The 14,642-nt window shown below is 51.0% G+C and overlaps 1 protein-coding gene across 1 annotated transcript; it reads right to left on the bottom strand.

Annotated features, from left to right (window-relative positions):
• Positions 1–1,339: 1,339 nt before the first annotated feature.
• On the bottom strand, positions 1,340–10,782 carry KRT71 (keratin 71). Its single transcript, XM_013985231.3, has 9 exons — positions 10,270–10,782; positions 7,934–8,148; positions 7,144–7,204; positions 6,309–6,404; positions 5,782–5,946; positions 5,482–5,607; positions 3,644–3,864; positions 2,933–2,967; positions 1,340–2,146 (listed from the first exon to the last, which is right to left on the bottom strand). The coding sequence occupies exons 1-9, from the start codon at positions 10,714–10,716 to the stop codon at positions 1,935–1,937; spliced, it is 1,578 nt and encodes a 525-aa protein (XP_013840685.1). The 5' UTR covers positions 10,717–10,782; the 3' UTR covers positions 1,340–1,934.
• Positions 10,783–14,642: the final 3,860 nt, after the last annotated feature.

The raw sequence follows: 14,642 nt of genomic DNA on the forward strand, positions 1-14,642 counted from the left end.
TCACCCTGCCCACCCAGGAGACCCCTGGGGCAGAAAGGGATATGGGAGAGTTCACTTCCCACTGCCCCACCTTGCCAAATCTGGGTGATAAAATGGCAACATGTAGAGAAACAGCCTCTATCCCCACATGTGAGAATCTAGCATTTCTTCTAAGCCTTTCAACTGGAAAGTGCTTTCTGCCATCTCACCTTAGTCCTTGGTGCTGCAAAGGAAGCAGGTTGGCAGAGGCTGAGGAAATGGCAAAGTCTCTACCTAGTTCTGGAAACACACACACACACACACACACACACACACACACACACATCACCTTCTCAACTAAGGAAACAACTTCCAACTGAGTCTCCATCTCCTTGCCCTTCTTTACCCATGCCTGCTGAATGATGGTGTTGATTTCCTGTTTGAGGGCAATCAGGAGGCTCCAGCTGATGGTCACCTCCTGGGGTGGTGGGGGCTTCAAGCCTGGCCCTGTGGCCTTGCCCTAAGCCCCAGCCACTACTCTCCAGTCCTAGCCGCCAGCTCAGCCCATCCACCCCGTCCTCTAATCCCTCCACCTCCATATTTGGAAGCTCCCTCCAGCCCCCAAAGATGTCCTGGCTGAGGTTTGTCAGCTCATGCAGATCACTGAGAACTTTGTCCATCTGCCCTCCTTATAGCCTTCCTCACCTCAGGGCAGAACAGGCTACCACAGTGGTTCCAGGGGGGATAGGCGTCTGGGGCAGGGCGGGGAGTGCTAACTGCATAGTCACTAAATTTCACAGCCAGCCTGCCCCAACTCACTCCACCTCAGTCCAACCTCAGGGACCCAAAACTTTTTCCCTATCTTAGATTCTCTAGCAGAGAATCTAATCAGTATGTAGGGTCCCCTTCAACTTGTTCCCTCCTGGAAGACCGCCCCCCCCCAACCCAGGAGGCCAGGATCCTGAGAGTGAGGAACAGGTTAAAGCAATGCAGATACCTGTCTGCAAGCCCCCATTTTCCCTTAAGAAAGACCCAGTTCTTATAAAGAGGCAAGGGTCCACTCAAGAACAGGAACTTTTCTGCCCGTGGACACAGGTGACACTTTTGTTGAAAGCCACAAACCAGGCTCTGCACACACCCTCTCTATGCTTATCCTTCTTCTCTCCCCACTCCATCTCCCTGTAGCCCCAAGGGTGCCCCCAGCCCCTCTGCTATGTGTGCTCTGAGAGCATCTTCTTTTCCTGCTCTAGAAAGACCAACCTGGAAATATGGGCTGCACAGGTGATATGCAGTGGTGCTCTGCATGTGTCCGTGTGTGTCCATAAGGGTGTGGGGTGCCTGCTCATGTGAGCATCAGAATGACTACTCAGACACCAAGCCATTAGATTGTGCTGTTTATTGAGGATCAGTGGGAGGGCCTTTAGGAAGAAAGGAGAGATGAACGGGCCTCCTCTTCTCTGTGGATGCAGAGAAGAAAGTGCTGTGGGCTCCACTTGGTCCACTCAGAATGAGCCATGAGCCAGCCAGGGTAGGGTGGGAGGATGGCCCTGCTTGGTCATTTGTCCTTCAGCCTCCTTTTCCTGAACACAAAGCCAGCTCTGCCCTTAGGAGCTCCAGTGTGAGAGGGGGACCTTGGTTTGAGACCCACAGAGCCAGACAGAGTAATGAGTGACTGAGCCAGAGCCTGGGCAGAGGATGGAAGGCTGGGAGCCAGGGACTGAGCCGATGGCATGGCTGGGGGACCAGAGCCAAAGAGGCAAACACAGGCACGTGCAGGAAAGAATTTCACAAAGCTCAGTCATCCTTACCTGTCCAGGTTCAGGAAGACATGAGCTGGGAGGAGTGAGTGGCACGTCCAGCACCGGAGGTACGAGAGCAAGGTGGGCAGAGTGGGGTGGGACTGACAGAGGGCTAGGGAGAGGGCACGTGGGAGCCGGAGCCAGCGACGGTAGGAGGGCCCTGGGCAGCCCTCTCCTCTACCGACTGGCTTTCTTGGAGGGGGCACTCAGGCTGGAGCCCTTCCCCAGGGCATCCTTGTAGTCGGTGGTGCTGCTCCGGCTGCGGGTCTCCCCGCCTCGGACGCTGCACACTCCAGAGATGCAACTGCCGCTGTTGGCCACATAGCCTCCACTGACCGAGCTGGGCCGGAAGCCATAGCCACTGCTGCCGCTGGTGGTGCTGATGATGGCTGCAGGGGGAGAGCAGGGTCAGCCCCCGCAGGCAGAGGCGGGGGTGGGACCAGAGGAAGTCACCTTTCCCCAGGGCAGATGGGGCTCCTCTTTGAGCAATGGGTTAGGTCAGGTTTCTGGTCACCACTGACCCCCTTCACACTGGGGAAAATATCTCCAAGACAGCTTTCCCCACGCCCTGACCTTGTCTTGCTGAGCTTGTATCCAGTTTAGCTGGTTCTTAACTCTCAGAGGTCTATCTCTTTGGTCCAGGTACCAGTGGATGCCCCCACCCCTGCCTCTTCTATTAGCCTCCCAGTCTCCAACCTCTCCCTCATGTCAGCTGTCCTACAGATGGCATCTTTTGGAAACTGTGATTTAACTCTTAGCCCTGCGGAGAAATCCAGAGATTCAACACCATGAGCTTGACCTCTGAGATCCCCGATTTGCTATTTCCCCAGGCCTGGTCTGATCTAATTTGCAACCTGGCTCCCCAGGCTTCACACCCACCCATCCTCATCTTCTTGCACTATGTCCTTTGCTTCCCCACTGCCATAGTGGTGATGGCCTTCCACACAGCCATCCCCTGGGAACAGGGAGACAGAGTGATAGAGAGGAAGGAACCCTGGGCTGGGAGTCGGGAGGCCTGATTGCTGGCCATGCCCTGCCATCTGGCTGTGTGATCTCAGGCGAAGTGTTTTCCCTCTCTGATCCTTACATTGCTCATTTACACACACAGGGTGTAACTAAGGCTCTTTTCTGTCCATAGATTCTACAATCTTAGGTCCAAGCATGCAAATACTTACAGATGCTGACAGGGGAGGGAAATTCTCCTGACATCCTATTAGGGGAGAAATAAAATCAGAAATAAAATAAACAGCCATCCAACCTATGATGTTAACCTCAAAGCTAGTGCCCCCACCAGCCTGATGTGGGGCTCTGATTTTAATAGGCACCTATGGAAATTCCAAGGCTCCATTGGCACAAGCAGAGCCCGGGAAGCTATGGGGGTCACCCCTGAATCTTTGGGGTAACCGGGCAACAATCCAAGTCAAACAGTAGTTTGCATGAGATGCACGTGTAGGTGTGGCATGCATCTCATGCAAACTACTTGGTGCTCGGGCACCAAGTCTTTCCTTCTCCCAAGGACACTGGGGAAGCTGGAGAGTTTGCACGGGAACATCTCTGACAAGCCCATCTTGTACTTGGACAGGCAAGGAAGATGGAACAAAAGGCCTGTTGTAGTAACACTTGTTTGCAGGGGAGGGATATGCCCAGGTACACCCAGGAAGTTGTGAGGATTGAATGAGCCAGTCCACCTAACACAGTGCCTGGTATGAAGCAAGCACTCGTATCTGGGAAGGCATTGTTAGTTACTATTCCTATTCCTGGCATCGTTGCCCCTTCACTTCTTAAGAATTCATCTTTTCTGAATTAGGATGTGTTAGGCTTTCTCCTTTGGTCCTTCCCAAAGCCCTGGGGCCTTCCTTCCAGAGCATCCCCCACTGCCCCCTCACCGGCACTCCTCGCTCTCCAGCAGCTTGCGGTAGGTGGCGATCTCCATGTCCAAGGCCAGCTTCAGGCTCATGAGTTCCTGGTACTCCCGCAGCATCCGGGCCAGCTCTTCCTTGGCCTGGTGCAGGGCACCCTCCAGCTCGTCCAGCTTGGCCCGGGCATCCTTCAGGGCGTTGTCTCCCCGCTGCTCGGCATCAGCGATGGCCGTCTCCAGGTTGGAAGCCTAAGTGGGAAGTGGAGAAGTTGGAAACCAGAAGGGCTCATTGGAGTCATTCATACCCAAATCCCACTCATTCTTTGAGACTCTGGGGCAGTGATGCCCACTCCACCTTTCAGACCCCCTGCTCTTCTTCGAGTTAGAGCCCCTTCTGGGGCTGGAAAGTCCTTCTTTAGCTTTATCTTTACTCCCTTGTGCTTAGACATTGGTGGTGATGAAAAATAGTGCATTCTGCTTCCTGAGATGCTGGCCAATTCAGCACCACTTCAGTTCATTGTGAAGTCATTTACTTGGCCACCCTGTGCTGAGGATACAAAATGAGTTAGAATAAGCTTGGCCCTCTGCACTTAAATTGTTTACGGTCTGGGAGGAGAGATCACTGGAATACGGTGTTGCAGGTACAGTGACAATGTCTGCCCGAGTGCATGAGACCACACACGAGGACACGAGGGAGGAGATTCTCCAGGACAAACTTATTTGCCGAGTGCTTACCATACACCCAGGCACTGTGCTCAGCTCTACACATGCCCTTCGTCTAATTTGCCTCCTCCAGTCCTCACAACATCCTGTGCAATGAGGACAAGAAACTTGCCTCACATCCCAGAGCTACTAAGTGTTAAAACCTATGGGAGAGCGGAAAGAGCTCTGGACCAGGGGTCAGGAGACTTGGTTCAGATCACAGCTCTGCCACGCACCGCTGTGCAATCCACTTAACCTCTCTGAGCCCCGGTTTCCTCATTTGCAACAATGGGTAATGTTTGCCTCACAGGGTCTTTGTGAGGATTTGGTGTGATAAAATGATAGGAGCTGCTGCTCTTGTTATTATAGATGAGCATCCTGTCTCCTCACCTACTAAACTGAGACTGTAGCCCATATTCCCAGGAGCATCTCTGTGCAAGGCTTTAATTAATATCTGCAGAAGAAGGAGTTCCCATTGTGGCTCAGTGGTTAATGAACCTGACTAGCATCCATGGGGACGTGGGTTTCATCCCCGGCCTCGCTCAGTGGGTTAAGGATCTGGCATTGCTGTGAGCTGTGATGTAGGTCACAGACGTGGCTCGGATCTGGAATTGCTGTGGCTGTGGCGTAACTCCGATTTGACCCCTAGCCTGGGAACTTCTATATGCCATGAGTGCGACCCCAAAAAGATAAAAGACAAAAAAAATCTGTAGAAGGAACTTGAAGGGGTGCTCTCTGAACCCTTCTCAATCATTTCATCTGCAAAGGCGTATTAAGTAGCTACTATGTGTCAGGCGCTGTACTAGATGGTGGGAAAACAATAGGAGCAAAGCAGCAATTACAGAAGTGTGACAAGTACAGGGGTGGCATGGGTTCCAGGACAGCACACTGATCATTCGGGCAGGAGAGGCAGAGGGATATGGTCCTAGCCCACCCTGGGGGATGAGAGGAGGCTTCCTGGGAGAGAGGGCTTCGAAGCAGAGGTCCTTGGGGCAAGCAGCAGATGCGATGCCCCAGGTTTGCTTGCTCTAAGAATTGATGCAGTGACCTCTTTGGCCCCTTTTCTTTCCTGGGCAGAGATTAGGGAGGCTGGCATCCTCAGCACACTCGTCCCCTCTTCAACTGCTCCCACTGGCCCTCAGCAAAGACAACCAGCCACCTCACCTGCTTCTTCACGTTCTCAATCTCTGAGCGGATTCTCTGGATGAGCCGGGTAAGCTCCGAGATCTCGTTCTTGGTGTTTTTGAGGTCATCCCCATGCCGGCCAGCTGCCAGCTGCAGCTCCTGGAACTGGGGAGTCAAAGCACAGAGCCATAGATGGGTGTGACAAGTGTGATGTGGGAGTGTCCGGTGGCTGGGAGTTAGGCCATGCTGGGCACTTACTGACATCGCCTCTGCTCTGGAGTTGGTCAGGCCCAGCCCTTCTGCCTGCTAGGGTTACCCCCACCCCCAGCCCCAGCTCACCTTGGTCTGGTACAGCGCCTCGGCCTCAGCCTTACTCTTGAGGGCGATCTCCTCGTACTGGGCGCGGACCTCGTCGATGATGCTGTCCAAGTTCAGGTCACGGTTGTTGTCCATGGACAGGATGACGGACATGTCGCTGATGTGGGACTGGATCTGAGCGATCTCCTACAGGGGAAACAGAGATGGTCTCGGGGCTTGACTGTCAGAGGCTGACAACCTCCCCCCAGTGAGGTGAGCAAATCCCAGTGCTGTCATCTTAGAGGATCTGATCCAAGGTCATGGCTCTCTGGGCATAGCTCATTCCCTCTAGCCCCCAGACAGACTCCCGCTGCCATGAAGATAAGCCCAGCCCCATTTCTTTCCCACCCGGAGGATGGAGATGAGGAGCCTCTGAGGGTTGAAATGAAGACGAATGAGTGAACAGGTGGGCCTCCCTGTGAGCGGGGGCCATGGTGCCTCCTCCCAGCCCCTGAAGTATTGTGCCCACTGGCCACACTTAGAGGGGCATAGTGGAGAGACAGACTTACAGCTTCATAGAGACACTTGAAGAACTTGATCTCCTGGTCCATGGAGTCCACCTTGGCCTGCAGCTCCACCTTATTGGCATAGGCTGCATCCACATCCTGAAAGATAACCCAGCCATCCCCAGGTCACTGCTGGTGCAGCCGAGAAGCAACATGCACCCCAGCCCGGGTCCCCTGCACTGAGAAATAGCCACTTCTTCTCTTTGGGGAGCTCCTGGGAAATGGGAGGAAGGAGTAAAAGGCCCAGTCCTGCCCGGCCCTGTGTATAGGCTCTCCTCTAAGGAAGGAAGATGGCCAGGCAGCTGTCAGTCACCCCTGTGATGTCTGAATGAGGCCCCATGACTGCAGGGGGAGCCCCTGTGTGTCATCCTCTGCTGCTCTTCCCTGTGGACAAACCCCTTCCCCATTAAGCTCTCAAGAATGCCATCACTGGAGTTCCTGCTGTGGCTCAGCAGGTTAGGAACCCAACTAGTATCCAAGAGGATGGGGGGTTCAATCCCTGGCCTTCCTCAATGGGTTAAGGATCTGGCGTTGCCATAAGCTTTGGTGTAGGCTGGCAGCTGAAGCTCCTATTTGACCCTTAGACTGGGAACTTCCATATGCCACAGGTACCACCCTAAATATACGTGTGTGTGTGTGTGTGTGTGTGTGTATGTACATATATATATATATATTTATGAATGCCATTATCCTCTCTGCCTTTTTGCTCCCTTTTCTGGATAACCTTGCATCATGGTTTTCCCCTGCCTCCCCCGCACTATTTCTGAGTCAGTTCACTGGCAGGCTTAGCTCTCCTGGTCCAGGCCAGCCCCAGACCCTGAGCCTGCCATCCACTCACCTTCTTGAGCAGTACAAACTCGTTCTCTGCCGCCGTCCGCCTGTTGATTTCTTCCTCATACCTGCAGGAACGCCAGAGCTCAGTCAGTTAGTATATCTCACTGAGAGCCCTTGGATGCCCAGGGAATACCCAGAGCAATGGACAGTGTGCCCATCAGAGGACACAAGTGCAGAGTCCAGGGCCTGTGAGGCCAACCAGGCAAGGAAGGCTTCTTGAAGGAGGGGGTGTGGTCACCAAATTTGGAAGAAGGTGATTTTTGAAGGTCCACCTTCAAAAACGAGGAAGGAACAGAATTCTCGTTGTGGCCCAGCAGGTTACAAACCCAACTAGTATCTACGAGGATGAGGGTTCAATCCCTGGCCCCACTCAGTGGGTTAAGAGTAGGGCGTTGCCGTGAGCTGCAGTGTAGGTCACAGATGTGGCTCAGATCCCACATTGCTGTGGCTGTGGCATAGGCTGGCAGCTCTGATTAGATTCCTAGGGCTGGGAACTTCCATATGCCATGGGTGTGGCCCTAAAAAGAAAAAAATAAAATAAAATAATTAATTAAAAAAAAAAGAGGAAGGAGCATGTGGCATGAATGTCCTGTAGGAAATCTTGCGTTTGTCCTAAGTGCCAGGATGGAGGAGCAGAGTTTTCTTGGGGTGATTCTGCTTGGTATGATAAGGACCTCTGCCTCCACCCCCAAAAATGAAGCTAAGGGTGGCTGTGGGGATCCCAAGTGAATCATTCCTGTTTGACTAGCTCAGAGACAGTCATGGGGCTACCAGGATGTCCCCTGCCCGCTCACCTCTTCTTGTAGTCCTCCACCACGTCTCGCACGCTCCTCAGCTCTGAGTCCAGCCTCACCCTATCCCCGGACAGTGCCTCCAGCTGCTTCCTCAGGGTGCTGATGTAGCCCTCGAGGATGGGCTCCAGGTTGTTCTTACAGTTGTTCAGGTCCAGCTGCTGCAGCAGCTCCCACTTGGTCTCCAGCACCTGGTTCTGCTGCTCCAGGAACCGCACCTGGAACCCAGTGCCCAGAAGTGTTGAACTCCCATGGAAATAGTCACACCTGTCACTCCCATGGCGTTGCACAAAGCACTCTCCCCATGTTCTCTTCTCTACCCCTCATAACAGCTACATAAGCTGGGTGAATCATTAACCCTACTCTCTGGAAAGGAAACTGAGGCATAGAGAAGTTGGGCTTCTTGCCAAGGGCCAGTGGTTTAGTAAGTGGTGGAGCCTAGCACTGAACCCAGACTTGTGTCCCCATAACCCATGCCTCCAGTCACTCTGAACCCACCATTGGCCAAGCAAGCCCAGAACAGGGGCAGGCCTGCAAGTACCAGGACAGAGTCAGACCGGGTCCCTCTTTGGAAAGGTTGACCATTCTAAAGAAGAGAATCTTGCTCTTCATTTTCTAACATATCAAGCTCAGTAAGGCTCAATGATCTAAGAACGTCCAGGTATCCTAAATTCCTACATTGGGCCCCAAAACTCCATCTCTGCTCATGGCATCTTCCTGCTCCCCAGCCCGGTTCCTCAGAACCATCTTCCCTAGAACAAGCATGGCCCATGGAGCAAGATGGACCTATAAAATTCCCCAGGCCATAGTGTTCTCACAAGGCCAGGAAACTGTCCAGAACAGGTGGATCTGCATATGCCTCTCTTATATGGTTTTAGGTTTTTTCAATCTAATAAAGGGACTTCCCTTAATTATACATGAGCACAGCTACCATTTAAACAAGGTTGTGTTCTATCAAATCAGAAACACAGGACATTGGAAAACTCTTTCTGGAATTCAGTGTTGAGATGGGATTGGCCCCCAAACAGCTTGCCTCCAGCAGATAATCCAGCATTTGGTTTGCTTAAACCAGCCCCGACTTCTTCATGTCTATCCATAAGACTGGTCATTGAGCACAGAGAAAACCCTACACCCAGGACACCACAATACACATCTGGACTTCACTTCTGGATGGTTGATAGAATTGTATCCATTTCTCTGGCTGTCTGGCCTTCTGGGACTGTACTCCTCTAAAGACTAAAATTATTTGGGAATAGTCTCGGACTTTGAGTCTGCTTAACCCTTACCACAGGAAGACCACCTTTTTTCCCCAGAGATGACTGTCCTCATTTTTGTCTTTCTTTCCACGTCTGCAGACTTTACTCCTTAGTGAGGTTTGACCTGCCCAGCCAAGGTCAGTCTACTCCCATCCCCCTAGGCCCCAAACCTCAGAAAACTTTGATCTTCCAGATGTTAAAAGGCTTAGAGGTAAGAAAGCACAGAGATGGTGCTGGTCCCTGAGGTGAAAAGGACCAGCAGTGGGTCTCCAAGCTGGAGTCTTGAGCTGTGAGGAGGCTAGCCTCTGATGGCCACTGACCATTGCAACACAGGCTTTGTCCTGAGTGGACCCATCCTTAGTGCCTGACTCTCATGTAGCCAGCATAGCCCTCTGATCCCCAGTAGGGGGTCTGGAGGCAGGAGGCTGAGCATCCTCACCTTCCATCCCCCAGAGATGACCTTGGACACAGCACCACCTCCATGCTTTTGCTGATATGCAAAATGGGAGCAATCATTTCTTATCTACAAAAAGTCAGGGCCTATCTGGGCTGGACAATCCCTTGAAGCCTCTTCCAGACCTTTAATTCCTTTCCTTCTCAACATCCCTCCCCTAGCTCTCAGAGATAAAAATGATAACAACCACCTCCATTTAGGGAGTACTTAGTAGGTGTCAGGTGTTGTGCCAAGATCTTCACATGCATTGTCTTTCATAACTCTGACAATGACCCCAAGAGGTGGGTTATTATCTCCCTTGTTGAGAGGAGGAAGCAGAGGCCCAGACAGGATGAATGACTCTCCACACATCCACCCAACTGGCTATGTGGTTGGCTTAGCCACAGGAAGCTGGGGTCTTCCCATTAGAGCCCCCACCAGTAGAGATTGACCTACCTCTGTCTTCTCTTGGGAAAGACTACACAGAGAATCTTAGCATAAGTCACCCTGAAGATAGAAAATACCTGCCTTGTCTACAGTAAGTGCCTCCTCATTTCTAACCTCAATCCCTCCTGCTGCAATGCAAGCTCATATTCTAAGAAGTAAAGAAAAAGGCCGTTCGCATTTCCCCCAGGTCCTAGCAGACCCACCTTGTCAATAAAGGAGGCAAACTTGTTGTTCAGTGCCTTGATCTGCTCCCGCTCCTGGGCACGCACTTTCTGGATCTCAGGGTCCAGCTCCACGTTGAGGGGGGCCAGGAGGCTCTCATTGACGGTGACCTGGTGGATGCCTCCAGGTGGGCACACAGTTGGGCACACAGGTCCCAGGGCCACGCTGCCAAACATGCTGCCAGCAAAGCCACTGGCCCGGCCCCGGCCAAATCCATAGCCTCCACTCTTTCCGGTGCTGTTGGCCATGTTGAAGGAGATGCTCCGGATGCCGCCCAGGTTGTACAAGCTCCGGCTTCCGAAGCCTCCACTGAGCCCTTTGCCCCCTGCCCGGTAGGAGGACGAGCTGCCCCCTGAGAGCACAGCCGAACAGCCACTGAAGCCCCCCTTGGATGCAGCTCCAGACTTGCAGGTGAATTGGCGGCTCATGCTTCTGGTAGAGATGGAGCTCAGATGCAGGAGGGACGAAGGCAAACTCCCACTGGGTTCTGCAGGTTGCAATGAGGACTGGCAGGTGCCCTTCTTTATATATGCTTAGCGCTGGGGCTCGTGGCTGACCAGTGGAGAGCTTAATTCATGGGTTTGGCTTGCCTGGGAGCAAGAAGTCATTTTCTCCGTGCTGAGCTAGAGATCAAGCCTCCCCACCTCTGAAACAACATGAAACCTTCAAATTGCTGGGCTTGCAAGCCTTGCTCATGTAATTTGGGTCTTATCTAATTAACCCGCTGTTATAGGGTAATTTGCCCCAGGACCCAGCCTCTCTAGGGGGATGTCACTGGCTCTTTCCCATCCCTCTCCTGATGAATCTTCTCTCTTCGCTGTGGGCTTCCCACTGGGGGCCAGAGGCCAGGGAAGGGGTGGACTTCCCTAAACAGGGCAGGCTGCTGGCTAGAGTATCTGGGGCTCCAACCACAGCTGTGTTCTCCTCTTTCCTGGAAAGGGACCATTCTTTCAGCCATCCACCCCTCCCCCAGGCCTCCTGAGATACATACCACTGATGGCCCCCTCTCCTAACCCACAGGGGGCAGCAGCTCTCTCAGCAGGGCATCAGGAATGCAGTGGCCTGTTCTCTGGCAGGGACATGAGCAGCCCAGGTTAGAACCAACCCTGAATAGAGGGGGCCCTTATGCTTATGGCAAGTTCTCCAGGAAATGGGATAGCCACATTTCACCTCTCTCAAACTCCCATAATGAGGCAGGCTAGAGGCTGTGCAAGGGACAAGTGACACCTAACCCTTTAAGCACTGGACAGAATGAAGACTAGAAGAGGAGACTGGACTTGGACAGGTGGCTGAGAAATTCCTGGAGTCAAGTGGAGGAAGTATGGACACAGCAGAGAAAGGCTTGTCCAGTGCCTGGAGTTTTCGCCTCCTAGGTGGTCTCCTTCATCATTTCTGTCTTTCCTCCAATGTGTATTTGCTAATAAGACTAGGAGAAACCTGAAGAGAGGAACTATCTGTTTAGAGTTCAAATGAAGAAGCTGTTGTCCCAATCAAAAATTGGGCAGAAGACCTAAGCAGATATTTCTCCAAAACCACAGAAGGCCAATAGGAACATGAAAAAAGGCTCAACATCACTACTTATTAGAGAAATGCAGATCAAAACTACAGTGAGGTGCCACCTCACACTGGTCAGAATGGCCATCATCAATAAGTCTACAGATAACAAATGCTTGCGAAAGTGTGGAGAAAAGGGAACCCTCCTACGTTGTTGGTGGGAATATAAACTGGTGAAGCCGCTATGGAGAACGATATGGATGGTCCTCAAAAAATTAAGAATAGAGTTGCCATATGATCCGGCAATCCCACCCCTAGATATATTTCCAGAAAAGAAGAAAACTCTAACTTGAAAAGATACATGCACCCCAAGGTTCATATCAGCACTGCTTACAATAGCCAAGACATGGAAACAACCTAAATGTCCATCTCCATTTTTCAAACTTTTTTTTGGCTGCACCTGTCCCTACATGGAATTTCCCCCAGGCTGGGGATCAAATCTGAGTGACTTATGCCACAGCTGTGGCAGCACCAGGTCCTTAACCCACTGTACCACAGTGGGAACTCCATCAATCTTCTTTATCTCTGGATAAAGAAGATGTGGTATGTGTATACAAGTACATACATACCACATATATTTAGAACATTACTCAGTCATAAAAAAGAATGAAATAACACCATTTGCAGCAACCTTGACGGACCTAGAGATTATCACACTAAATGAAGTAAGTCTAAAAGAGAAATACAAATATTACATGATATCACTTACATGTAGAATCTAAAATATGACACCGAAGAACATATCTGTGAAAGATAAACAGACTCACAGACATAGAGAACAGACTTGTGGTTGCCAAGGGGCATGGGTGGGGGGAGGGATAGATTGGGAGTTTGGGATTAACAGATGCAAATTATTATATATAGATAAGTCCTACTCTATAGCACAGGGAAGTATATTTAATATCTTGTGATAAACCGTAATGGAAAAGAAGATGAAAAGAATGTGTATATATATGTATGTATAACTGAATAACTTTGCTATATAGTAGAAATTAACACAACATTGTAAATCAACTATACTTCAATGAAATAAAATTTTTTAAAATACTCCTTAAAACCCTGGATTTAGCCTCATCTCCTCTCCTGTGCCCTGCACGCCTCTGTCCATTGACACCTGTGTGGAGGCTGCCATGTTCCCCAGGACTAGGGGCCTGGGCAAGGGTTCCATGTCACCTAGTCACCTCCTCTCTCTGTGCCTCCCCTCAGGGTCCAGGACCAGCCTCTGGACATCCTTCCCCAGGTGCTAGAGGACTGACAGTTGCTGAAGCAGCAACCAAATGGCAGGGATGTTGCATCTTCAGGGAGCTTCTGGACCTGCATCCACCTTGAATAGCACCAGGTAGAAGCCCAGGTCCAGGAGTCGGCTCCCAAGATCTGAATTCTACACCACCACCCAGCTGGGCTTAACCTTAAGCCTCAGCTTCTTATTATCAGTGGGATAACTCCGTGTGGGGCGGCTGTGAGGATTACATGTGTTAATTCATGTAAAGCCTTGGTAAGTGCCTGATATATTTCAATGTCAATAAATGTTATCAATGACCAAGACCTAGAGTAAAGTAGAACATAGCAATCGGCCTGCTCTCTCCTCTTCTCCTGTTCTCTCTCCATCCTCTCCTTGGGGAAAGGATTCTAGATAAGCACATTCCCATACAATGTCATCTGCTGTTGGGGGACAAGGAGGAGCTGGCCTTTCCAGAGGTCTCAGACTCAGGAAATCTCTCCATGTAGACCATCTCTGATAATGGAAAATTCGCCATTAGGAATACTAATAGCCACTGTCAGATGAGTGCCTGCCATGTACAGGACTTGGTAGGAGGCATTTTTCAAAATACTAAGTGTATTGGTTTTAATCCCTTTATCAAACCCTTGCTGAGCACCTACCCAGTGCTGAAGGACACAATACAAAGCATCCTTCCCTCAGAGAGCTTAGTTCCTGGATCCCTCCAAACGCAGGTATCCCTGGGAAAAGCATCTCATCAATCTATGAGCAAGTCATTAACACCTTAGCATAAATTAGTTAATTAGATGCTGGCCATTAGGAATGAAACACTCAATGTTGTTGATGCAGATGATGATAGAAGAGGAGGGAGGGGCATTCTGGGCCACCCACAGGAAGGGTGGGCCCAGGTGGGGCTCCTGGGGTGCTTACTGGTGTTTTTGCTGGAGGAAAAAAGGAAGGGAAAACCAGCAGAGGGCTGCAGCTCAAGCTTACAAGGACCCTGCTTAATGAGATCTGGGGAGATTTAGGGGCAGAAAGAGACAGATCCCCCTGTTTTGGGAGGGCTCTCAGGCTGGTGGGGGTCATAGGATGTGATCTATCATGTCCCATGTCACAGCTTCACCTTCCTCTCACTCCCTTCACCGTATGGGATTGCCCACTTTTCTAGGTGGGAATCATATTCTGAGCAATGCTTGGCCAGACGCGGAAGCTTATCTCTGAGCTGCAGTTTTACTCACCTTGCTGGCGGGAGGTTGTCAGATCAGAGAATCAAACCCCTAAGCTTCCAGGAACATCTAGTTTGAATGTTCGGGAAAAATTTAAATTGCTTGCTAAATAAACTACATTTGTATGGCTCTTGGTGTCATGGCAAAAATATTTTGTTTGATTTACACAGAGAAGTTGTAGCTTTCTTTGTATTTTTGTTTCCACCTCTGTGACAATGATCAGTTTAGCACCTTTGTGTGACTCCATGGCCTTGGACAGGACACACCGGCCCCTCACACTCAGCGTTCTGAGCTCCTGAAAGCCTCCAGAGAAGAGCTCAGAGAGAGAAGGGCAAGAAAATCTAGTACAATCCAA

The sequence above is a fragment of the Sus scrofa genome, chromosome 5 (genome assembly GCF_054392235.1).
Source record: "Sus scrofa isolate SSC_HxYL_T2T_F1_AM1 chromosome 5, Sscrofa_HxYL_maternal_Yorkshire_Landrace_v2.0, whole genome shotgun sequence".
Classification (NCBI taxonomy): domain Eukaryota; kingdom Metazoa; phylum Chordata; class Mammalia; order Artiodactyla; family Suidae; genus Sus; species Sus scrofa.

Excerpts from the sequence above, each read along its gene's own strand:
- KRT71 (XM_013985231.3), bottom strand. The coding sequence starts at position 10,716 with ATGAGCCGCCAATTCACCTGCAAGTCTGGAGCTGCATCCAAGGGGGGC. Across the intron at positions 7,205-7,933 it reads GTGGAGGACTACAAGAAGAG|GTATGAGGAAGAAATCAACA; the intron begins GTGAGCGGGCAG and ends GCGTTCCTGCAG. Across the intron at positions 2,968-3,643 it reads CTGGAGAGCGAGGAGTGCCG|GATGTCAGGAGAATTTCCCT; the intron begins GTGAGGGGGCAG and ends CTCCCCTAATAG.